Source organism: Zingiber officinale, chromosome 10B, assembly GCF_018446385.1.
Source record: "Zingiber officinale cultivar Zhangliang chromosome 10B, Zo_v1.1, whole genome shotgun sequence".
Taxonomy (NCBI): domain Eukaryota; kingdom Viridiplantae; phylum Streptophyta; class Magnoliopsida; order Zingiberales; family Zingiberaceae; genus Zingiber; species Zingiber officinale.
This window is the reverse complement of record NC_056005.1, coordinates 67,395,236-67,421,273: the sequence shown is the minus strand read 5'-3', so window position 1 is coordinate 67,421,273 and position 26,038 is coordinate 67,395,236. Positions and strand designations below refer to the sequence as shown.

Genomic DNA, 26,038 nt, shown 5'->3' with positions numbered 1-26,038 from the left:
CGGCCTCGATTCGACGACAACACGTGGCTGTGGTGCCTGGGCGATGCCGAGGTACCTCTGTAGCTTCCCAGTTCCCGATCGCAATGCTCCACTCCAATTTCTAGGGTTTCTTACTTCACGTTTTTTTCTCAGATTAATCCTCCCAGAAATCTCGATGGTGGATTACCATCGAAGCAGATCCAACGCCTTCCTTCTCCCTTGTCTTTGCTTCCTGCGGTACCGAACGATTGCTTATATCCTTTAAAAGTAGGAACTTGTTTTTTTGGTATACAGCTAGAGCTTTTTCGTTTTTGATCTTAAGCTTTTTTTGTAGCTGAAGGAGGAAGAGGGATGGGTTCAAATCCTGGCCAGGCCTCCGATTTGAAGACGGATCACCTTGTGCGTCAGCCGGCCGGTGGCGAAGGTCACTTGATCGCCGCCGCGGACGCCAGGGCACTGCAATCGTATGGAAATGACAGGGGCAACGGCGGAGCCGGTGATGGCATGGAGGAAGATCTCGACGGTGCTGTTGAGGGGGAGGCTATGGAAGGTGATGTGGGTCATGATCACGGAGGCTTGGGAGATCAAAATGCCATCATCGTGCCTCCAGTTGCTAGCAACCAGCTGACGCTCTCGTTCCATGGGGAAGTCTATGTGTTCGACTCTGTCTCACCTGAAAAGGTGACAGTTTTGCCTGCTGTCTCCCGTTCTCCAGTAGATAGGCATCTTATAGCGTTATGCGTTGTTTATTTTATTGGTATATACTATTTTTTTTTTTTTCACAGGTTCAAGCTGTTCTTTTGTTGTTGGGGGGACGTGAAATTGCTGCCACCTCAGCCTCAATGCCATCAGCATCTAATCAATTGAATAAGGTACTTGGTAGACAATTTTTTTTTTTGTTTATGTATTACTGGATGGGCTGGGAGGGTGCTTACTTTTGCAGCTTGCTCTCCTGGTGGATTACAGCGCTTGAATTTCCCTCACAGAGTTGCTTCACTAATGAGGTTCCGTGAGAAGAGGAAAGAGCGCAACTTTGACAAAAAGATACGATATGCTGTACGGAAAGAAGTTGCTCTTAGGTAAGAAGTGATCTTCTGCACCAGTTTTGTCCAGTTTTGTAATTATCACTTTTTTTAACAGAAAACATATTATGACATATTAACAACATTATACGTGAAAATTTTGTAAGTATAAAGTCTATAAGAACCTACTTTTTTGGGACATTGTTTGCGTTTCAGGGACTTTAGCTTGGCTGAAAGTTTAATTTATTTCTCAATTTAGTCTTGCACTTTGATTGTTGCAAGTTAGCCTCTGAAACTTTCACACATTGAGAGTGCAAACAAAACTGATGTGTTTTTTTTTGTGCCCAATTCTTGTTATCAATGATAAATTAAAAGGACAAGTGAATAAAAATTCATGATGAAATATAGTCAATCCAAAGTGATGGCTAAATTGAGAATATTATAGTTGGGAAGTATTTTGGTACGATTCCCTAGGTAGTCCGTAGTCTATATTACCTATATGTCAATAATAATGTCGAAATTTACTAAAAATAATCCCTATATATTGACAATATAACAATTAGATTCTCAAGCTTTGCTCAAGTGGGTTTAAAGATACAATAAAGTCGTAGTAGAGTCAAATATACTTAGTTTTGGATCTCTTAGTGATAGTTAACAAATATGCTAATAGCTCACCGGAAGTAACAAAAGATGCAATCATCTCCTCAGATTGGATATTCTCTCAACAAAATATCAATCCATCTCTATATCTTTTTTCCTTTAATGAAAGATTGAATTGGAGATAATGTGCAGGATGGGTTGATTATCACTATATAGCTTTATTAATTTGGCAGGACCAAAACCTAACTTGCCTTAAACTTTATGAGCTAAATAAGCTCAAATGTTGAGGGCAATAGGCATGAAGTTTACATTAGCCTTTGTTCTAGCCACTGTATTCTATCTTTTGCTTTCCAAGATATTAGACTCTCCCTAAAGAAATAACAAGATGTGGATCATCACTTCGTGAGGGAATCTGCCCATGTTGCAATGTGTGGGTGGCCTTTTTTGTGGCATGGTATTTAAATATCAAATAATCATTAGTATTGCCTCCTAACGACATTAATATGGAGATGTAGGAAAGTTTCTAGTCATGTTTAGTAATGGTGAGATAATTCAATTAACTAACCAATTGACAATATTTTCCTAGATTAGATGATTACTTCCCTTGTCTTTCTATTTAGACCTATAAAATTAGGAAGAAGGTTAGCGCGTCATAGTTATTTGAGACGTGAGGCACCAAAAGCGCATAGGTGTTGTGGAGCTTGAGTTGCTAGGTGCAAGGTGAGGTATACACCTTATTGAAGTAAGACATTTTGGATATAATTTTTTACAATTCAAACATATATAAGAATTTTTGCTAAAATATTTCACTAATAAAATTTAAATATTTTGCAAACTATTAAACAATAATGTAAATAGAAAATTCACTAACATTCAAATATTGGAATAGTTTATCTTCGTAATCAAAATCAAGCTTCAAATTAAAGAAAAATCAAAATCAGTGGAATGAAAATTCTAAACTAATTTACTATTTGAATTTGTAAAAAAAAAGGGCAGCCCGGTGCACGAAGCTCCCGCCATGCGGGGTCCCGAGGAAGGATCGATTGTACGCAGCCTTATCCTGCTTTTTGCAAGAGGCTGTTTCCAGGATTCGAATCCGTGACCTTTTGATCATGTAGGACCGTTGGGCCGGCTAGAAGGGGGGGTTAAATAGACTGAAAAAAATAAATAGAAAAGACCCTTCTCGAACTTTCAACAGAACACTTGCATAAAGTAAATTAGCAGTAAATAAAAAGCAGAAAGAAGAGGCTCACAACTTGACTTGGTTACAACCAAGGAGGTTGTTAATCCAAGGAATGAACGTGCACTAAAATATCTCCTTCAGGTGGAGAAGCCTCTTACAGCAGTGAAAGCACAAAAGACAGAAGCTAAACTAGAACAGAAGTGCACAAGTGTTTGGAATGTAAATTTCTGAGTCGATTGAAAGCTTCTGGACCAAGGCTATATTTATAGCCTTGGTGAGCGCTGAAGGGTTGGGCTGGGATAAACTTTATCCCGACGTCGAATCGCGAATCGCGATCTTGGTCAAAATCGGTCCGGCGCTGAAGGGTTCCGGCGCCCTGATTCCGGCGCCGAGCAAAGTCAACAGCCGTTGACTTTTCATTCGGACCTCTCCTGGTTCATCCCCCCTCGGTCCGGTTCTTCTCCTCCGGATCCGCTCACTTGGGTGATCTCGGCCATCCGGAAGAGCTCACCCGAACCCAACTCCGGTCTTCTCGGCGGGCTTCCCTCCGCTTCTCGTCTCGGAATTGCGCTGTTTCCTTCTTGTCCGCCAACGTACTCATCCGCAGTCTTCGTCCCTCGGTCGTCGACCTTCTCGCTATTGCGTCCGCTTCCTCGATCTTCGCTCGAGCGTCTGACCTCGCATTCGCTTCCTTCGGCGTCTGCTCGTCCCTCTCCCGTCCCTCGGACCGCCGTCCTTCTCGCTAGCTGCGTCTTCTGCTCAACTACCTGTGTTCCTAAGCTCCTGCACACTTAGACACAAGGTTAGAAACAAACAGGACCTAACTTAACTTGTTGATCACACCAAAACAACCTTGGGGTTCCAACAGATCACATGACAACAACTTTATCGTTGCGCCAAGGCTCCCCTTACAATTTGAATTTGTGAGGAATAAAAAAATAGAATCATTAGAATGTAAATTCTTAACTAATTTATAATTTGATTTTGTGAGAGAAAAAAAAACAAAACCGATAAGAAAACTTATGAACTTCAATATGTGAAGAAAAAAACATACCGTTATGACGAAATAAATGGAGAAAAGCAAGAAAGTGTAGCCAAATCTAGAAAACTGATGCTGATTTTATAGGCGAGAGAAGAGTTCACGTTTGAGAAGGAAGTGAGGGGACGGGAGATTGATGTTGATTTTTTAGGGGTGGTGAAGAGTCATGCAAGAGAAAATAAGTGAAATAAGTTTGCGAGGGACTAAGGGAGGTTGATGTTCATTTTCTAGGGTAGAGTAAGAGTCAAGTAAGAAAAATGTGCCGCATGCATGCGAGTCAATGCAACCTAATTAATTTAAAGGGTATTTAAATGTATGGGTTGGACTTAAAAAAAAAAAACTTCAATAAAGAGAGGAAAAGCATGCCTTAAGCGCGCCTTAATTTCTCAAAAGGCGCACGCTTAAGCGCGCTTCATTCAAGTACTGCACTTGGGGTGCAAATGGGCATGCATAGCCAGGCGTGCGCTTTTCACAACTATGTAGCAGAAAACATACTATTAGAGCAAAATGTGACATCACTCATTTCAAGTGCCCAGTATCGTTGGTCTCACGACCTAATAGCACGTAACATACTAGTCTCTATAATTAGAGGTCGATGAAAAAACATCAATGGATTCAACATGAACCAAAAATCAAATTGTTTTGACCTGAAATTTGAGTTTTTTGGTTTGGTTTGCATTTCAGGGATGTAAAATATTCTCTTTTGAGTTTGGGTTGTATAGTATATAGTGATTATCTTTAAAGTAGTAAAAAGAATCAAAAAGTAGCACAAAATAGATATTAGAAGACTGTAACTGTGGATCCTTTATTACGACCTATTTATACTTCCTTTTATAGAGAGATACTCTTTGTCGTGACAATTTACTGCAAAGCAATATCCATAACCACGATGGCAAGAAGTAGCACAAAATATATATCACAAGACTATAAAGTAAACATGCATTTTATTCATTTATGAGTTAAAATGTGTAACTTGTATAAGAAAGGAAAATGCTATTAGGAAACAATGATTTTGTAGGCAAAAGATGCTTTAAAATTTTGACTTGTGTTGGAGTTTCGGTCCTAGCTAGAACAATATAGTTTTGGTATCGTATTGTGCCATGCCAATACAATTTTGGTATTTTTTTATTTTTTTTAAATATAAGTGTATAATAATTTTATTATTAAATATTGTGCAAAAGGCGGGTCCCGCCGCCCAGCGGCCCCCTAGGCCTGGCCCCACAGGGATCCTAAGAGGAGGTAAATCAGCGGTGAATGCTGGCCCGAGTAAAGCGTGGTGTCTCCGGAATTTAACACAGCCGGCCCAGATTATTCATCCAGTGCGCGTCTGTGGACCTTCGACCCTACAACTCATTGTGTAAGGATGCCACGCCTTAACCGGTTGATCCAGCCCGCGGGGGCAATTTTATTATTAAATATGCTTATATGTTGAGGTGTTGATTCATATTTCAATATTTTCTTATAAGATAATGCTATTAAATTTTTATAAAAATTCTTTAAAACATAAGTGATTCTCAACATTCAAAACTAAATCTAAAATTATAAAATTATTTGAAAGACTCAAGAAAATTATAAAAATTTTGAGGTCTTAAATTATTTTTTTGAATGTATCTGTAAATTGTAAATTTTTTAAAATTTATTTGAAATGTTTAAGAATCATATTTGGAAATTTTTTAGATTATTTTAAATTCACATTTAAGTTTTAATATATATTAAATTTTTTAATAAATTATTTAAAAAAATTAAATTAAATTTTATTATTTTAAAACTATTATTATTAATATATTATATTTTTTTACTATTCTATATAATTAACAATTATATAATAATTTATTTATAATAAAAAAATACCTATTTAAAAAATAAAAAATTAATCTTAAAAAAATTCACGGCAATAGTTGTGAGTGCCGCAACCCCACGAAGGGTCGCTGCGGGGTCATGGCACCCTCAGCGAGGTTGCAATGGCCTCGCGGTCGTGGTGCCGGTAGGGTCCTGGTGCCGGATCTGTGCTAGAATGGTAAATATTGCTCGTTTCGGGTGGCATGGATCAATATTTCACACTATGGGCCAAAGTACATCAAGCTTTGCGTGAGTATAATGCTTAAAAAAATCAAACAAAATTATTATTCAATAAAAGTTGTTTTTAGCATGTTTGGGAATCTCTAAGTGGCTCTATTATGGGTAAAATTGATTAGACCGAAAATACTTGCCACTCTTGCAAATTAGAGGCAAAAAAAACATAGATTGAGCACAAAGTTGCTAAGTGGGAAATAGAAAGGATTTGTGTTACAATATTAATTAAGAATTCAAGGATCAATACGTGTTATGATTCACATATTAGCATTTGGGTTCCACTTAAGCATATAATAGTTTTCCTCTTAATATCACTTGTAATTAATCACACATGTAATTATATCTATATTTACCCATTTTTACATTTGGTTAAAGTAAATAATTGAGTAAGAAGAATTACTAGAGTCAAATTTATAGAATATAGAGTATGAAAAGTGTCGTTTAACATATATGTTGAAGCCTTTATCACTCATAGATAATAATATAATGTAGTGTGTAAAAATAATGGCTCTTAAATCATACCATGTAGGCCGAACCTATGTAGTTTGCATATGGGTAAAAGCCCTGATCATATGATTAGGTTCGAAGTATTCACTATTTTACTTTACTTTTTAACATTTGTTTCACCATTTATAATAGTGGTCTATTCACTTTGGTGGTTTCACCAATTAAATGTATTTTTCCATTTTGACTATTTACATTATATAGTATTTTTTCACATTTAAGGTATGATTAGTTTTGAGGAATTAATCTATATGACTATTTAGTAAATCTTGCATTAATTTAACACTATTAAAGATCACCATTTACTGGTTTATTCACTTTGGTGGTTTCACATTTAGATTTGTTTTCCCATTTTGGCTATATACATGATATAGTATTTTTCACATCTAAGGTCTGATTAGTTTTGAAGTATCATTAGTTTTGAGGAATTAACCTATATGACCATTTAATAGCTCTTGTGCATTTAATAGTGTATTAAACAATCACCATTTAGTAAATGTGAGTTACAAGGCTTACGTTTTAGCTTACAAGAAGCAGAAGGATCATAATAAAAATCAACATTAAGCATGCAAGGTGAAGCAATTTAAAAAAGATAACTCTCAAAAGATGAGCCGACAAATCATCATGTAATAATTTAATAATTCACTCTCTAATTCTCCCTATGTGAGTCCTATATGATAATCCACAATGGTAACATAATATAAAAGGAAAAAAATAACTTTGCATTAAACATTATCCAACCTTATAGACTCATGATTAATTTAGTTTCACCACTTTTGCTTATTAATTATCACTTTTATCCCCTTTTTAAAACAAGAACAACAATATAATGATCATTTTACACAATTCAACTTAATCATTCATGCAAAAATTGGACAATAATTTAATGATTATTGTGACACAATTCTTGATCATTTGTGCTCAAGGATGGCTATTAGAAGACTAAAGAATTTACACACCTTGATTATGCACTGATGAAAAGAGTCAGAGCAAAAGAGTCAAATGAGATCCATGTGGTCTTGGATGAGCCTCTACAAAAACAAACAGACAAACAACTAAGAATGGGCGTAAGATTACACTAATCAATACTAAACCTACACATCAAAATATTTAGGACATGGATTCAACCATGATTTTAATTTCCACATCGTAACTTAAACTAAAATACAATATACCTGCATTAACAGAACAACCTGTAAACCTCGTAAATAATCGAATAAACATTAATGTGCAATAAAAGGAACGATTATGATCAAAAGATAAAACACTCAAGGATATCCATACGAAAAGTGTCTATTCAACACAATTGAACCAACATTAACAATTGAAACAACCAAAATCAGCGATTTAAAGCAAAATATAACTCTTACCCTACAACTCCGTCAATCAAGGAAGCAATAGAAGGTTTTGATAAAGGATAAAATTTTGATCACAAATATGGAAATAATGACCGAGGACACCTTATTTAAGTTTAATTAGTTTTGGTGGACCTCTGATTCAATGGATTGGATCTAGCAATCTACTCAATACTCCAAATCTATAATCAAAGGGAGGATAAATAAGATCAAATTCAAAAGGCAAAAGAATCAACCATTTGATAGCTCGTCAATGTTGTTCATGACTTCAGGAAATGCTGCAATCGCAAGTAGAGAAGGAAGAGAGATTGAGAGAAGAAGATAGAGAAAGAGGGAATATCTAGGCTGTTGGAGGAGAGAGAAGCATTGTTGTTTGTTGACATGATGATCACGCTACTCATGGTTGAGGTCTGGCGGTGTCGTGGGGACAACACAACATGAGAGATGAGAGAATAGGGATAGGGAAGAATAGTTTGAACCACTGGATGCATTGCCACTTGTTGGTGGCTTCGATTGCACTACCCCTTGATCAAGATCTGGGTGGTGATGTGAGGTGGGCTACGGGACAAAATAGGCGAGGGAGATGGGTTTGGTGTGGGTTATGGTGAGGAGAGGAGAGTAAATTTCCTAAGCGATCCTCTAAACTCAACTAAACCCAAATTGAGACATGATTGAACTAGCTCAACCCAAATCAAATTTGGTTCAACCCTAAATGTGTTAAAACAAATCCAAATTGAGCTTGATTTAGACCCACTTAATCTTGATCACAATGTCGACTTAATGAACTCAATAAAACCCTAATTAGACCTCAATTAGACTCCTCAAAAGAAAATGTTGGTTTGGTGCAGCTTTAATGACTTAAAATTCAAAATTAAATCGGGACTAGGAAATGAAATGAAATTGAAATACAAGATAACTTTTTTGGTGCTAGAGAGCTTATGTGTTGGAGTGAATAGGTGACAAATAGGATCGATGAAGGCTATTGCCACTAGAAAGAGATCCCTCGAGATGGGGGCATCTAGATCTGTGGGTGCAATCTGTAGTTAGGAAATTCCAGCAAGAAGATCCAGTTGTGGATCAAGGCATACCTAATGAGATGGACTTTGCAATGGAGAAGTATGCCAATGCTTGAAGCAGTTAGGCTACACTACTCTGATCAAAAATATTTTGATACAATATCATAGGTATTGACGTATGCCTTATGCCTTATGTCTAACGCCTAGGCAGTAAGTAAGCAGTTAAGTGGTTAACATTAAAACATTATTAAAATAGGATCGTGCACTAAAATTTAAGATTGTAAAGATAATAAAAGAACTTTAATTGAATTCAAAATAATAGTGGAAAAATGCAAGGCACCTAAAAGGATAAGATAAAAATTAAAATATAAAAATAATGAAGAAGTGGATAGTGATACCTTGTTGTGAGGATGCTGAACTTGTTGAGAGAAAAATAGCTGCCACCGCAACAACAACCAAGCTTTATCCCACTAGGTGGGGTCGGCTATATTGTGAATTCTACGCCATTGGGCTCTATCCCCTAAATCATCATCATCTATAGCCACGAATTTAGAAAAAAAAAATTCTAGGGTAAGAATAAATGTTGAAAATTTAAGTTATATATGAACGGAAAAACAAAAGGGATAACAAACTTAGAAATGGCAGAATTGGTGAAGAAGTTCTGACATTGTTGGAAATAGTAGGCTTGTGTGAAATTAGTTGTTTGTAGCAAATAAGGAAATTTAGGGCTAATTTTTATCAACAAATGAATTTCAAATTAAAAAAAAAAAAGAGCAGCCCGGTGCACGAAGCTCCCGCCATGCAGGGTCTCGGGGAAGAATCCATTGTACGCAACCTTATCCTGCTTTTTGCAAGAGGTTGTTTTCAGGATTTGAACCCGTGACCTTTTGGCCACAAAGCAACAACTTTAGGGTAAAAAAAAAAAACAAATGAATTTCAAATAAAAATAATTTTTTTACCTAAACATAATTGCCTAAATAGTTTGCTTGGGTCTCCTAGGTATCCATTTGGGCTGCTTAGGCAGTCTGCTTGGGCCACTTATGTGTTCCTTCTGTATTGCCCCTTAAAACTCCTGCCTTTTAGGAGCTGCCTACCACCTACGTGAAGTGCCTCTTGCCAAACATGCCTAGGTTAATGTTGGTAATAGATCATGAATTGTTTATAAGGGTTTCTTTAATATTGTAGAATATGGTCATAATTGTAGTTCATGAATCATGATGCAACAAGATTCTGAAGGATTGTATTTTGTTTTACTTTAGGCTGGTTTGATGAATTTGCATTTTTTTGTATATGTATCATGACCGCAATTTATCTTTTTGTAGGATGCAGCGAAATAGAGGTCAGTTTACTTCATCAAAATCAAAGCCTGAGGATGCCAATTCAGATGTCACAAATTGTGAGGGAACCCAGCATTGGGGTTCAATTGAAGGTCGGCCACCGTCATCAGCTGTGTGAGTTTCTCTAACTTAGAAAGATCTAAAAATTGAAATTTGAAGTCTCCTAGTTGAATTTCAGTAACAGTTTGCAGGCTTTCATTAAGTTGTAAACTTTCTGATGAAGTTGTATGTTATTTGTTAGTTTCTTTCAAATCAGGAACATCGTGTCTGAATATGATTTGTCTATTAATCTAACATGTAACCTCAGATTTAAGTCTATAAAAACTTTGCTTGCTTACGTTTTTTCCTCATTTTGTAACCCTGGACAATACTTTTTGACTGCTGTCTGCAAGTTACAATAATTTAGACTATGCCAGTGCTGAAGGTTTTGTTTTGCTGTTTGATTGAAAACTTCAGTTGCCATCATTGTGGTATCAGCTCAAAATTGACACCAATGATGCGCCGTGGACCTGATGGACCAAGGACACTATGCAATGCTTGTGGACTCATGTGGGCAAATAAGGTAATCTCTTTGTTTGTAGATCAATTGGCTTTTGATGTGGCCATGTTAGATGCTTGTATTTTAATTTTTATATAGTTGCTACTTATTCTTTTACTTAAACCAATTGATCTTGTCTCATTTCTTTTATGTTCACGATTATATTTATTGTTCTTTTACCTCAGTGCCCCCTTTCTTTCTCTCCTTATCACCGCTAAGAAGTAACAAGCACTAATACTCGTGCTCCTTCTTTGGCTTTTGTTTAATTTTTTTTTTCCCAGAGGTTGACAAATTATTGAGATTGCTTAAATGGTAGTCGTTGTGGTCAAGTTTGCTGAAGTCTAGTGATAAATATGAGAGATTAGACTACTAAAGTTTACCTAGATGGATAATATGATGGGGTTGGGTTATTATTGTTGGACCTATGGTGTAGTGCTATCATGATTTGTGTCCCTCAACCAATGATCTCACTAAGTTGGTTATCTTAGTCAACAATCTCATGAGAAAAAGGGAAAAAAAAATTATCAAAACAATGTAAGAAATGCCTCTTTTATAGTTGTTACAATAACTGGGTCACACATACTCAATCAAAATTGATTGATTTGGTTTGTGTAAAAGTAGAGATATTGTTGTTATTAAGTATAGAAAAATAAAATTATTTTTTTTGTATGGATTAATTTATTTAGTTGGATTGGTTTATTTGTTAGAAAATATTGTTATTGTATCATTCTCCTTATCCAAGAACTATACCTCAACAAGTTAAAGAGGATTTGTCTCAAGGAACAATGCATTTGTTTCATTGTCATCTCTTTTCTCTTCCCAAAAAACTAAGGAAATTTGAGAGTATTACATAATTGAAAGTTAAAAACATTGTATGCAGGTAAACTATGGCTTTCATCTTTAAAAATGTTAATGTTGATGATCAAAAAACTTAAGTGGTGATGAAAGTGAGTCATCTAAAGAGAAAACACTTGGATGTCTTTCAATGCAATGATGTTTAAGTTTGGAAAGTAAAAAATAAAATTAGAATTAATTTTTCTAATCACATATATTGGCAGAGTGAGGGCCCAAAAGCTTCTGGAGGATTTTTTGAAGGAATTGCCAAGGCTTATAAATAAGGATATAATCTTTTGTATTATAATATTTTAGTCTTGAGATATTTTTGTATATATTTTATAATAATGATTATTCAGCATCATTCTTCTAACATAATGTGATTTCTCTTTTCTACAAATTTTTAGTTTTGTGGAAATAAATAGACAAAGAACCCAAAAGAATAGGTTAGCAAGATTTAATTGCTCTTGATATTATTTCATAGGGTGTTACTTCCAAGCTTGACATCACTTTTGTTGTACATACCTTGTATTGGAAAGTGACTAGTTGTCCAAACCAAAGAAAAGAGGTTCGACACGTAAGAAGATTAGATTCTTCTTTAGATGCGTTATTCATGTATCGCACATTTTACTTTTCTTTTATATTCCTCTAAATTTTTTTTGATATATATTAATTATATAATGTCATTAAATTTTCTTCTCAAGCTTAATCCAAGACAACTTTGCCCATGATAAATTAGGAGGGTTGTGTTAGGTTACCGATCAACGTTAAAATTATGACAAATGTTCAATGAATGGATCCATTAAACTCTGATGCTAATGCTAAGTTTTTCCTTGGAAGGAACCCGTTGCAAGTCTGGCCGTAACATCTTTGCGAGGACCGCTACATTTCCAGAATTTAGGTGTAGTGCTAAATATGTAAGAGTTATCGTTACAGGGTCTGACTATAACGCATCGACAAGAATTGCTACATCTCCATGAGTGTTGGACCCCGTGATAGTTTTGATGTGATAAACTAAGTTGGTTAGGTCCTGCGTTGTATTTGATCCCTGTGTTTGAGTGTGCAAGAGCTTAGGAGCACAGGAAGTCGAGCGGAAGACGCAGCTAGCGAGAAGGGCCGGCTGCGGAGGGCGGACGAGAGAGAAGAGTACCGTGAAGAGCGCGACGCTTGAGGGACGTTAAGACGGAAGATCGCTCGAGAAGGCCGGAAATTGGGTTCAGCCCTATTTCGGGCTAATCACCCAAAAGATCGAGCATCGTCGCAGTCGGAAACGAAGTCGAAGGAGCTGAGTTGCCGGCTTGAGGCGCCTCAACCTGATTGAGGCGCCGGCAACCTTGACCAGTTGGGCGCCTTCCCGAGGCGCCACCAGTTGGGCGCCACCAGTCGAGCCGCTTGACTAGTCAGTGAGCGCTGATAAAGTTTTATCCGCGGACTCCACGTGAGGCGCTGACCCTCGTGAGGCGCCTTGGAGCCTCGGGATAGGATTTCTAGGACCTATATAAAGGCCCACAGAGCTAGGAATTTAAAATCAACTCAAGCATTCAATCTGAGTGTTTCCTAGCAATAGTTACGAGGAAAGTGTAAAGGCTTCTCCGCCAAAGAAGGAGATTTTTTTTACCGCGCTTTTTCATCGGATTAACAACCTCCTTGGTTGTAACCAGTTAATTCTCTGTGTCTTTCTTTTCTTTATTTAACTATTACTAATTGAGTTGAAAGTATGAGGAGGTATATTTATTTTTCAGAGCACCACCCCCTCTTGCACCAACAAGTGGTATCGATCGCCTCGGAAGGACTAACCGAAGCACTACGATCAAGACGATGGCCGGAGCGAACATTCATCCCCCGAAGTTCGACGGAGACTTCGCCACTTGGAAGCGAAAAATGGAGGTATTCTTCAAAACCGAGTTCGATATCTTACTAACAATGAAATACGGTTTTGCAGCTCCTAAAGACAAAGAAGAGTTCCAATGGACGAAGAAGGAGCAGGCGGATTTCGTGGCGAACGGAAAAGCTGAGTTTCACTTGCTCAGCGTTCTTCCGCCCCAAGAGGTAAGTCGGATCGGAAGCTACGACTTCGCAAAAGACCTCTGGGAGAAATTCCTAGAGCTCCACGAAGGCACCTCGGAAACAAAGCTAGCGAGGCGAGACATTCTTCGAACACAACTAACGAATCTCCGAATGAACACCGGCGAGAAGGTAGCGCAACTCCAAGCACGGATCAAGGAGCTGATAACGCAACTAACGAATCTCGGCGAAACGGTAACGAACCGGGACTCCATCCGATACGCGCTCAACGCCTTCCCGAGGACTCCGGAATGGGCGTCCTTAGTAGATGCTTACTACATCTCTAAGGACCTTGAGGTAAGTACCTTAGAAAATTTGTTTTCTACCTTTGAACTTCACGAGTCTCGGATTGCAGAGCCTAAAGAAGCAGTGAAGTCAAACCTCGACGTCGCCCTACAAGCAAGGAGAGACGATCCCGATTCCGAAGCTTCGATCGACGAATCCGAAGCGGCACTACTGGTAAGACGGTTTAATAAATTTGTAAATTCTAACAAATTTAGATTTCAATCGAAAAAACTCCAGCGAAAGAAAAGGGTGGTTCGTTGCTACAATTGCAACGAAGAAGGACATATCAAAGATGACTGTCCAAAACTGAAGAACAAAAGTAAGGAAAGGAGCAAGAAGCCCACTCGACCCAAACACAATCTAAAGGCCACGTGGGATGATTTGTCGTCCTCCGACTCCGAAGTCGAAAAATTCTCAGGACTAGCACTGATGGCCAACCATCAGCTAGAAGAAACGTCCAGCTCAGAAATGAGCATAGATGAAGGGGGAGGAACATCAGAAGGAGAAAGCAATGATGAAGGGGGAGCATCGCAAGATGAGGTAAGTAAGGTACGTGCCCTAAACTCTAAATAGTCTTTTGAGTTTATTAAAGCTTTGTCTAAAGAATTAGATCACTTAGAAAAAGAAAATGAAAATTTAAAATCTGAAAATAAAAATATAAAATTAGAAATTGAAAAATTGAAAAATGATGCATGCTTAAAGAAATTTCTAAAGTCAAAAATTAAAATTTATGGTAAATTAAATTGGTATATAAGGAAGCATCAAGGACAACTTAGGAAAATACCAAGAAACTATGTACCCCCTAGATTTTTGAATAATCCTGTAGGAAGGAACCTCTATTGGGTTCCAAAATCTGTACTTAATTAATCTATCAAAAATTAAAAACTTACAGTGAGAAAATTAAACATTGAAATTCTTTATGTAAGCTTTGTCTAAGGAAGTGGTTGTTGCTCCAATAACCAAGAAGGCCTAGTGCCTCGCCACGACCTGGAAGCTAAAATATTGAAAGAAAATGTTTAATTAACTTTCTGAAAAAACATTAAACTAGAATTAAATAATACTTTAAAAGTTTTTTTAATCTTTTTAAAATTCTAAAAAGTCAGATTGTGAAAATTCAAAAATTTAAATTTGACTTAGAAATTTTTTTATTGACTTAGAAAATTTTTTCTGAAAATTAAAAAATTTGACTTAGAAATTTTTTTTTGGGAAAAATTCATTTTGACTTAGAAATTTTTTGAAAAATACATATTGACGTAGAAATTTTTTTCTGAAAATTCAAAAAGTTGACTTAATTTTTTTTTTTTTTCATATTTAACTTAATTTTTTTTTTTAAAAAAATATTCTATACATTTCACTTAACTTAAGTTATTTTTTTTCATATTTTCTTAACCCCATTTTTGCTGTGATCAAAGGGGGAGAGAAAGGTACAAGTTCAAGGGGGAGTTAAACAAGGGGGAGATAAAAATTTAAATTTTTATTTATTGCAAATTTTTTTTTAAGTGTTGCAATTTTATTTATTGCAAAATTGTACTTAAACCTGTTAGTCTAGTAATTTACCTTTAAAATTACTATTTATGTCTATGTTGTCCCTAACTTGAACTTGGGTTGACGTGGGAGATTGTTGACCCCGTGATAGTTTTGATGTGATCAAGTTGTTAGTCTGCGTTGTATTTGATCCACATATGCTGTGCGAGGAACTTGGAGCACAGAAGTCGCGGAAGGAGCGAGAAGGACTGACACGGGAAGGGAGCCGACAGCTCGGTGCGTCCGAAGGACAAGAGAGCTGCAAGAGTACTCGGTGGGCGTGAAGGCGTCTGGCGTTCGAGGCGTTAAGCGGGCGGAAGGCTTTTCTCGGAAGGCCGGAATGGGTTGGGTGAGCCTCTATTTCATAATCACCCAAAGATCGGAGCATCAAGTCGCAATGTGCCGGAAACGGTCAAAGGAGGTGCCTGCCCGGATGGGCGCCTCCACAAGGCGCCTTCAACCGGTTGAGGCGCCACCAGTTGGGCGCCTTGACCGGAGTTGGGCGCCTTGACATCAAAGTGACCGTTCTGCGCGCGGATAAAGTTTTATCCGCTGACTCCCATGGAGGCGCCTTGGACCCTCGTTGGAGGCGCCTTGGAGCCTCGGGATAGGATTTCCAGGACCTATATAAAGGCCCCCTGGAGCTAGGAAATTAAAATCAACTCAAGCATTCAATCTGAGCTTTTGAAAGTGTAAAAGGCTTCTCCGCCTTCAGCAAAGGAGATTTTTTTTTACTGCGCTTTTTCTACTGTCTTGGATTAACAACCTCCTTGGTTGTAACCAGGTTAATTCTCCTGTGTCTTTCTTTTACTGTTTTATTTAACTATTGCACTAATTGAGTTGAAAGTACGAGGAGGGTATATTTATTTTTTCAGGAGCAATTCACCCCCCCTCTTGCCAGCCTCCGCTGCACCAACAATGAGAACTTGAGTGTAGTGGCAAGAGTTCTCACACTATAGATTGAATAAGAATAAATATGATAGGAAAACTAATAGTCTAAGATTTTGAACATGGAACATAAGAATTTTCATTGATAAATCAATGGAGGTAGTAGATACGATGATTAGGAGAAAAAAATAATATTTTGTGTGTACAAGAGATAAAATGGGTAGGTGCGAAGGCAAAGATGATAAAGAACTCAGGTTTTAAGTTGTGGTACATAGGAAAGAGTAAAACAACAAATAGAGTGAGTATTGTTGTAGATAGTTCGTTAAAAGATGAAGTTGTAGAAGTAGTTAGAAAAGAGGATCAAAGTATAACCCTTAAGATAATAGTGATGAAAGAAACTATGAACATTATATGCATTGGTAGAATTAGATGAAGCTACCAAATCAAAGTTTTGGAACGACTTATATGAAATATTACAAAATATTCCACCAAATGAAATGATTTTAATAGGAGATGATCTAAATAGGCATGTTGGAGTGAAAAATGAGGAATATAAGAGGGTAGAGTTATGGGTTTAGAACGCGAAATAAGGAAGGGAAAACTATATTAGATTTTGCGATAGCATATGACCTTATATTAGCTAATACGTTTTTTAAGAAAAGAGGAGAACACTTAGTCACATTCAAAAGTAGGAATAATAAATCACAAATTGATTTTCTTATGGTTAGGAAGAAGGATAGAAAGATTTGTAAAGATTGTAAAGGCATCTTTAGAGAAAACTTAACTATCCAACATAGGTTAGTAGTGTTGATCTAGCCTCAAACATAATATCAATAGAAAGAAAATATATACGACTCCTAAAATTAAGTGCTAGAAATTAAAGGATGGGAAGCAAAATATATTTACGGAGAAGGTAGGAGTATAAGTATTAGCTGAAATATATGGTGACCAATACGACATGGGATAAAATTGTATCAAAGTTGGAAATAGTAGCTAAGAGTGTACTCGGTAAGTCAAAGGGATATGCACCACTAAATAAGGAATCTTGGTGGTGGAATGAGAAAGTACAAGAGAAAGTGAAGGAAAAACGAACAACTTATAAGGAATTATATAGTAAGGACGAGAACAATTTTAAAAAATATATAATAGCCAAAAAAAAAAAGGTTAAGAAAGTAGTGAATGAAGCAAAGAATGAAACTTTGAACAATTATATCGAAAATTGGATACAAAAGAAGGAAAAAGAGATATTTATAGAATAGCTAAAGTGAGAGAAAGGAAGATAAAAGATCTTATCCAAATAAAATGTATTAAAGATGAATGTAATAGGGTACTAATAAATGATGGAGAAATAAAAGAGCGGTGGAAGAGATATTTTCATTAACTTTTTAATGAAGGTTTAGATAACCGACTTAACTTAGGTAAACAGTTTTATCGTAGAATTCAAATTTTAGAAGTAGAACAAGCTTTAAATGGGATACACAATGGAAAAGTCATTGGACCAAATGATATTTCGATAAAGGTATGGAAGTGCCTAGTGAAACAAGGTATTTAATGACTTATAAAATTAGTTAACATGATATTGAAAATGAAAAAAAATGTCTGATCAATGAATGGTAAGTACTCTAGTTTCCTTATATAAGAATAAGAGAAACGTATAAAATTGTGCAAACTATAAGAGTATTAAACTAATGAGTCATATCATGAAACTCTGGGAAAAAATAATAGAAAAAAGATTAAGGAGATCGTGGTCGAAAATCAATTTGGGTTCATGTTTGGAAGGTCGACAATAGAAGCTATATATATTTTTTTAGACAACTAATTGAAAAATATCGTGAGCAAAAATAAGATCTACACATGATATTATTTAGAAAAAGTTTATGATAGAGTCACAAGAGAAATTATATGGAGAATTTTAAAAAAGAGAGGTGTTAGCATATCATATATTGAACTAGTTAAAGATATGTTCGAGGATGTAACGACCTGAGTAAAGACTTCAGACGGTGTAACTGAAATATTTTCAATAAAGATAGAGTTATATCAAGGATCAGCTCTAAGTCCCTACCTTTTTACACTAATTATGGACGAACTCACTACATAAATTCAAGACATAATACCGTAGTGCATGCTGTTTGTAGATTATTTGTTTCGGTTGATGAAACACGTGAAGGAGTAAATGCTAAATTAGAATTTCGGTGGGAAACACTAGAAAGGAAAGATTTTAGATTTAGTAGAATAAAGTCAGAATATATAGAATTTAAGTTTAATAATATTAGACGTAATGAGACAATTGTTAAGATAGGGGATAATGAATTGTCCGGAATTAAGAGTTTTAAATATTTAGGATCATGTTTGCAAAATCATAGAGGGATTGAGAGAAATGTCTTACATAGAATACAAGCAAGATGGTTGAAATGGAGGAGAGCGTTAGTTGTTTTATCTGACCATAAGTGTCTCTAAAACTTAAAGAAAAGTTCTACAAAATCGCAATTAGATCTGCTATATTATATGGAGTTGAATTTTGGGCTATTACTCGAGCACATGAGTAAAAGATGAGAGTTGCAGAAATGGGGATGTTAAGGTGGATGTGTGGACATACGAGGATGAACAGAATAAGAAATGAGAGCATTAGAGAGAAAGTCAGAGTTGTATCTATTGAGGGAAAACTCTGAAAGATACGTTTAAGATGATATGAGCATGTACTTAGACACCCAATAAATGCTCCAGTTAGGCGATATGAAAATATGATAAACACACATATCAAACGAGGAAGAGGAAGATAAAAAAAGTCTTTGTTAGCAACAATAAAATAAGATAAAATTTATTTAAGTATAGATGATGATATAGTAGGAGATAAAGCTTAATAACGTAAAATGATCTATATAGCCGACCTTATCTAGTGGGATAAGGTTTGGTTATTGATGTTGTTATAAGCTTAGTCCAAGAAGTCCAAGACAAGTCATCAAATGACCAATTCTTTGGACTCATTTAAATGTTCTTTAATATTAAAAGAAGGGCGACTAGATGAGATGTGACTCCTATTATTGTCTAGTAGGATATTAAGGTTGACATCGCTTCATCTGGATTTTTTTTTAAGTTTCACGTTTAGTTGCGCCTGAGTGGGAATCTGAGGGGTTTAATTTGATGTTTGTGGCTTTCATTTGGTTACATGTTTATGTTTTTAGAAATAAGCATAATAGTTCTACTGTTGTGTTTAAAGCCATAGGCGCCGTTTTTTTATTGCATGTGATGGAAGGCCATACTATTAGGGATGTCTTTTAAATGGCTCAAACCGACCAACAATGAACTGTTCTTTTAAAACTAATTGGTATGGTTCAGTTTGGGTTTACTGAAGCATGATAAAAGTTCAGTCTATTTGATTAATTGTATACCATAATCATAAAACTGAAATTTTCTTTTTTATAAATAATATATTATATATTTATGATTGAGATTCACATTGAACAATTCATTGTTCATAAATTTTGTGTAAAAGCACACAAAATAACATTTAATTCGACATGTTATATTTAAATTAAAAATTCTGTCAAGAAAAATAATTTAATAATAAATTTTAAAAATTATGATGTATAGTTGCAAATTTCATTAAGTATGAACCAAACTGAACTAAAATAACAGCTCCTTTGATTCAGTTTGGCTGGATCTAAACCGAATGGACACCCCTGCATACAATCAACTTAGATCAAGGATGATGTGTGCTACTTTGTGGAATACATTGTACCGTTATTATTGTGATAGTCTGATTGTCTCCCATTTGGATGGGCATTAAGTACTCTAGGACTGATTAAGAGGTTTGGTCCACTCAGGGAGTTTGTCCTAGTGATTACATTAGTATAATTATATTCATGCAACTTTCTACATTCAATGGTATTTTTATAATTATTCCTAGATTTGATTAATGTGTGAGAGATGCTTATGCACTTCCACATGTTATATAGAGCAGGTATCAATAAATATTATGCACAACAATCTTGTAATATCTTCATTCTTTGATGATTCATCTAAAGGATTTGATGATTCATCTAAAGGATTAACTTATTTCTGTTTGGTCTTTTTCATTGTTAACCTAAATGATTGACTTCTCTTTATATCTTCAATGGTTCACCTAGCTTACTTTTTTTGCTTGAATTATACTAGTATTATATCTTTCTAAACATGTGAATTGTGAGCAAGGATGCATGCTAGCTTTTGAGATAGTATTTGTTGAGGCGCTCTATTTTTACAAATTCGACGATGTATCATTCTATGTCCATCCTCCATATTGGATTACTTGGTTCTAAAATTCTCTCTTTTTGCAGCTATATCTTTCACATTGGGTGATGGTATTTCTCATCATACTAATATAAGATTTTTTTTGACAACTAAAAATGCTCAAAGTAAATTGAACAATAAATTTGAGCAGATAATTTTTTTTTAGAATATGAATACTCTATCTGAATCATGTACCCAAAAAAGGTATTTGTCACACTTCCACTTTACAATTAGCAATAATTATCCTAAAAATTAACATTGCATTGCCTTTGCAGTTTAGAATGAGAAAATGTACCACTTCCACTTTACAATTAGTAATAATTATCCTAAAAATTAACATTGCATTGCCTTTGCAGCTTAGAATGAGAAAATGTACCACTTCCACTTTACAATTAGTAATAATTATCCTAAAAATTAACATTGCATTGCCTTTGCAGCTTAGAATGAGAAAATGCACCACATAAGTATGATTTTGCAACTTCATTTTTTTTGCTCTAATTTCATTTCTTTGCTTTTGAGAGTGAAGAGAGGTACTTCTCTCCATTCTGTACGTCTTAATGCCATGTGTCCATGAGAACATCCTTCTCCATCTTTAACATTGATTCTTGATGTGTAATCTCAATCTCTTACTGAGATATTTGTTCTTTCTAGGCTTCCTTCCTCAAGGATCTACATGCGTCTTCGATGTAGCTTTGCATTTCCTTTTCCTTTGTGATCCGGTCTTGGTTGTCCTCATCCAATGCCCTCTTGAGCTCCCTTATGAACATATCCAGCATTGTGTTTATATGTAGTGACATTATCACAGAAGATGAATGTAAACTACAAAAGGTTTCAAATACCTTAGCTTACCTCCTTGTGAGATTGTATCTTCTTGAGTTATATATGCGCTTGTGGAAACTGATGGAAAAACAATGCAGTCTGGTAGCCTAGAGTTAGTAATCAAGATTGTGGATGGGGGATGAACATGTGGGGGTAAGAAACACTCGAGGTTTAAAATCTCGACCCATGTTGAGATTTCGGTTCTAGACTGGAACGATACGATATTGTATCGTGCCGTGTTAATATAGTTTCGGTATTTTTTTATTTAAACTTGAAACAATCTTCTAATAGTAATAATTTAACTATCTCAATTTAGAATGATCAGAGGTGCATAAGATTATAAGTATTTTATTATGAATTATAACTTGACAGACCTTTATCATAATTTTTTAAATAAAGCACTTATAATATTTCTTAGGTAGAGTAGAAACATTTTAAGATAAAAATATATGTTTCATATGTTCAGGAAGCAAAAATTCTAAAGTAAAAAAATCAAATATCTTAATATTTATGGATATCTTAATATCACATGGCGCAACGGTAAAGTTGCTGCCATGTGACCAAAGGTCACGGGTTCGAATCCTGGAAATAACCTCTTGCAAAAAGCAGGGTAAGACTGCGTACAATGGATCCTTCCTTGGGATCCCACATGGCCGGAGCTTCATGCATCGGACTGTCCTTTTTTTTATCTTAATATTTATGGATCTAAATTTTAAATTGATTCTAAGCTACGTATAATATTTATATAAATTAATTAATTAATTATTTAAATTAATCATTATTTTAAATAATATATATTAAAAATGATAAAAAATATCAGAATATTAATTACATAGTAAAACAGAAAAAATATAAAATAATTAAAAAATATCAGAATATTAATATGATTTATTAGATTTTTTAATTTTTTATTTTTTTAGAACTTTTAAATAAAATTTAAATCAATAAAATTAATTTTCAGAATATTAATTAATAAAATTTATTATTTTTTTAAATTTTAAATATATTTATATTTTATTGGGGATAATTTTATTAGACTTTATAAAAGCCAATTCGAAATATCACATTTAAGTTAGAAAATGTTTAAATTAATTAAATCGGAAATATTTAATGTTTAAACCCTAATTTCTTCATGACATTCCCGTCACGGCACGCTCATCCGGCGAGTCGTGGGATGCCTCCAATGCCACCGGAGGAGTCGTAGGGGGAGTCTTGCAACTCCTCCGGCGTCGCTGGAGGCGTCCCATGACTCTGCCGATGACGTCTACGAGGCTCCAACGACTCCTTCAGCGACGTCGGAGGAGTTCCGCGACTCCTCCGGCGGCGCCAGTTGCGATGGAATTGCGACATGCTGTCGTGATTCCTTCTGTCGCGTGATGATGAGTGAGCGCGATGCCTTCTTTCGCGCATGCGATTCCTCTTGTGTGTGCACGCGACGAAATCACCGCTCGTTGGGTGCCGGTTTCGGTACCGGTCGGAATGGTAAGTTTCACCCGTTCCGTCCATTCCGCCCGACACGGAATGAAATTTTGAACATTGGGAACACTAGCTAAGTCAGGATATAATGTTACTTGATGTGCCACCAACAAGTTCCAAGCCTCAATTGGCTATCTCACATAGTTATGTGCCTCGATTGACCATCTTAGGAAAATTGTATTATCGCTTTGAATGATCAAAACAATGAAAGAGGATCTCTTTAATTGACCTTACAATTTAGCTTGTCCCATGTGATCAGGTAAAATTGACTATATTTGCTAGAAAAATAAAATTACAAATAACAAAAATGATTCCAAATAGAAATAAAATATAAAAACTAGACCATTGGGTTTGTCAACTAGTTTATTTTATTTAGCCAAATTATTTAGTAGTATCAAATTGTCAATATGTGGAACTTTATATCCACCACAACTTCACTACTTTTGAGCTTCTAGGCTCCCTCTCTTCTGCATTCTTGTAAATTTTGTATGTTATCAAATCAAATATTCTACAGTACTAATGAGCACCACTACTTTATTATTACTGTCAGATGTTTGTTTGGAACACAGCATTTCCTTGAAGTGTTTTTTTAATTATGTTGTATGGTTTGTTTAATCCCTGCAGGGTACATTGAGAGACCTCTCTAAAAATCCTTCCCTGATTCTACAGAGTGGCCCTCAAGAAGGAAATGAAATGGTAGGCTATCTTGTTTCCAGAAAAGATGAAAACATTGATCGTTGTTTTGTTTTCCACTATTTTTTTACCACATCCCCATCCCCATGTAAAAAAAGCCCAATGTGCAACAACCAATAGAAGAGAACTGATTTCTTACTTATTTCCGACTTCATTCCTTATATATATATATATTTTTTTTTCTTCAGATACTTGTTTCTCCCCAGAATGAAGCCTCTGCAACAGTAGTTGAGCAACAGCCTCTTGCTGCTAACCGTCCAGAATCGTTGTCGCCATGAGAAATCCTAGTTGCACATACTGTGGGAGCTCCAGTAGTAGTCAGTAATAGTAGCATACATTTGCCCTGTATTATATCCTCTCACTAGGTTTATCTTGTGTGGATGACCAAGAACTACTTAACTTTAATGAGGATTCATCTGCAGTTAACACTTGCTGATTAGAGTCACATTGCTTCTTTATTACAACTTTTTCTTTTAGACTCGCATTTCTGACACTTTTACATCTATACGAACCATTTGCTTAGAGTTAAATGAATAATGTGAGACATGAATCTGGTACCAATGGTTTAGGACCAACACAACTTTTCGATTAGGCCATTTAGGACAGTCTAAAATATCTCTATATCTAACATAGTCTGTTGGATAATGTAGCTGATATGGTTGGTTATCTTTAGGGACACAGTGAAGATAAGGTAAGTATTGGTTAGAACCTTTTTGTTTTCACAGGGACTGCATGATAGGTTCAGTAAAAGTACTTGTTTCTCTTGACATGAAGCTTTTGTATGTGCATGGGAATTGTATCTTCTTAAATTTTGCTTTCCCTAGTTGAATGTGAAAAAGATGGAATTGATCCTTGCTAAAGGTGTCCATGATAAAAATTTTTAGACTTGGCTAGATTCAAATGACTTGGGGTTTGGTCACAATTATGAGAAATCCCAAGGTGGTTTGGATAGCCTGGGTCATTGGGCTTTGGTAGGGTTTTGGAGAATGATGCGGTTCATTGTAGATTGAGACTACTTGTAAAATCCTTGAGGTGAATGTTTGGCTAGAATGATATGAAGATTGATTCAAAGAACTTGGAGCCTATTTAAGGTTAACGAGACTACGGCAAGCTATGAGAGTCCATGATGAGAATTCTACCACAATTAGAGTCCTTGAGTTGCATACCCTAGGGGTGAAGATAGAATCATAAGATGTCCCTAGGGCTATGGTACAATGAAAGGACATCTAGTTGTCATTTGAGTACTCACGGTTTAATTTCCAGTTATGGTGCATTTATAAGATTTTCTTTTTCCAAATGGGATACGTAATTAAGGGATGTTGAGTTTTTGGGCCATCTGTCGTGAGTGTTTCTTAATTTTTCCTGGTGTTCGGTAGAAAATTTTTGTTAGGTCAGATCAGTCGTTTCAGATTCGATGCTATCTAATCTAGTTAATTATATTTTTTTATTATAAGAAAGAATAAGAATCCTAAGACATGTAAAAGGGTCACACATTACACAAAAGTTTAGAATCCAGGTAGATTTTGAGTTGTAGGTATAAGTTTTGAGAATTTACATATAAGTGAAGAATTTAATGTTCTAGTTAAAGAAAAAACAAACCAAAAGGCTGTGGATGATGAAGGAAAATCAACATGGAAGGCATCTTTCAAGGATGAGCAAGAGATGAGTAGAAGACAAACAAATGATGAGAATAAGAAGACGACTTGGACAAAGCATTTCAACCATGTAGATCATACAAATCAAGTTCAAGCTATTTAATAGAATAAGTCATGGGAGATATATCTCAAGGGGTAAAAAATAGATCATATTTGAGGAATTTAAAAAAAATTATTTTGTATTTATCTCCCAAATTGAGCTAAAAACAAGATGAGACATGTATGACCCAAATGGGATACTTGATATGCAAGAGGAATTGGCTTACTTTGAAAGGAATTAGGTTTACAAACTAGTTATAAGACCTGAGGATTGGTCATTCATTTGTACTCGTTGGGTCATTCATTTGTACTCGTTGGTTCTATCTCGAAAGAGATTTATGTTGAACCTCTTAGTTTTGAACATTTGGATTTTCCAAACCATGTTTTTGAACTTAACAAGACTATGGTCTGAGACAAGTTCCTATACAAGACTGTTGAACCAACAAGTATAATATTCTTTTCGGGGCTTAGTTGATTTAGAGTTAATCAACATGAATTTTAGTTGACTTATGGTGGTTGAGTCGATCAAGTAATCGACTCAAGATAATCAATCAACGAATAAAATATTTCTATTAGTGGTTGAGATGGTAAATTTCAATCGACTAATGACATAGAAATGTTGCAAATAATCGTTGATCCGACAAATTGAATGGAACCCATTAGATGACCCAAGGACTACAAGGAAAATATTCAATTGATGGTGGAATTCAATTAATTAAGGTAGTTATTAGTAAACGGGGAGTATTTGACTAATGGTGGATCCAATCAATTGATCAATAGCATAACAACATATTAGGAACTAAAATTGAAGACATTGAAAGGTTATAAAATGAGGACCACAAGGGG

General features: G+C 35.6%; 1 protein-coding gene across 4 annotated transcripts; it reads left to right on the top strand.

The window, feature by feature from the left end:
- Positions 1-23,928, top strand: LOC122029645 (GATA transcription factor 17-like). Of its 4 annotated transcripts, none has more exons than XM_042588718.1 (9): positions 1-51; positions 133-216; positions 314-660; positions 765-851; positions 946-1,058; positions 10,094-10,222; positions 10,565-10,670; positions 23,430-23,501; positions 23,687-23,928. In XM_042588718.1, the coding sequence occupies exons 3-9, from the start codon at positions 331-333 to the stop codon at positions 23,774-23,776; spliced, it is 927 nt and encodes a 308-aa protein (XP_042444652.1). In that variant the 5' UTR covers positions 1-51; positions 133-216; positions 314-330; the 3' UTR covers positions 23,777-23,928. The 4 variants fall into 4 exon arrangements, with proteins under 4 accessions (XP_042444652.1, XP_042444654.1, XP_042444651.1 ...); XM_042588720.1 differs by having other exon boundaries at positions 34-51; positions 133-246; XM_042588717.1 differs by lacking the exon at positions 1-51 and having other exon boundaries at positions 62-216.
- The last annotated feature ends 2,110 nt before the right edge of the window (positions 23,929-26,038 follow it).

What these genes read in the sequence shown, in the direction of transcription:
- LOC122029645 (XM_042588718.1), top strand. Translation starts at nt 331, where the DNA reads ATGGGTTCAAATCCTGGCCAGGCCTCCGATTTGAAGACGGATCACCTT. An exon ending in ACTCTGTCTCACCTGAAAAG is followed by an intron (nt 661 to 764) that starts GTGACAGTTTTG and finishes TTTTTTTCACAG; the next exon opens with GTTCAAGCTGTTCTTTTGTT. An exon ending in CTCAAGAAGGAAATGAAATG is followed by an intron (nt 23,502 to 23,686) that starts GTAGGCTATCTT and finishes TTTTTTCTTCAG; the next exon opens with ATACTTGTTTCTCCCCAGAA.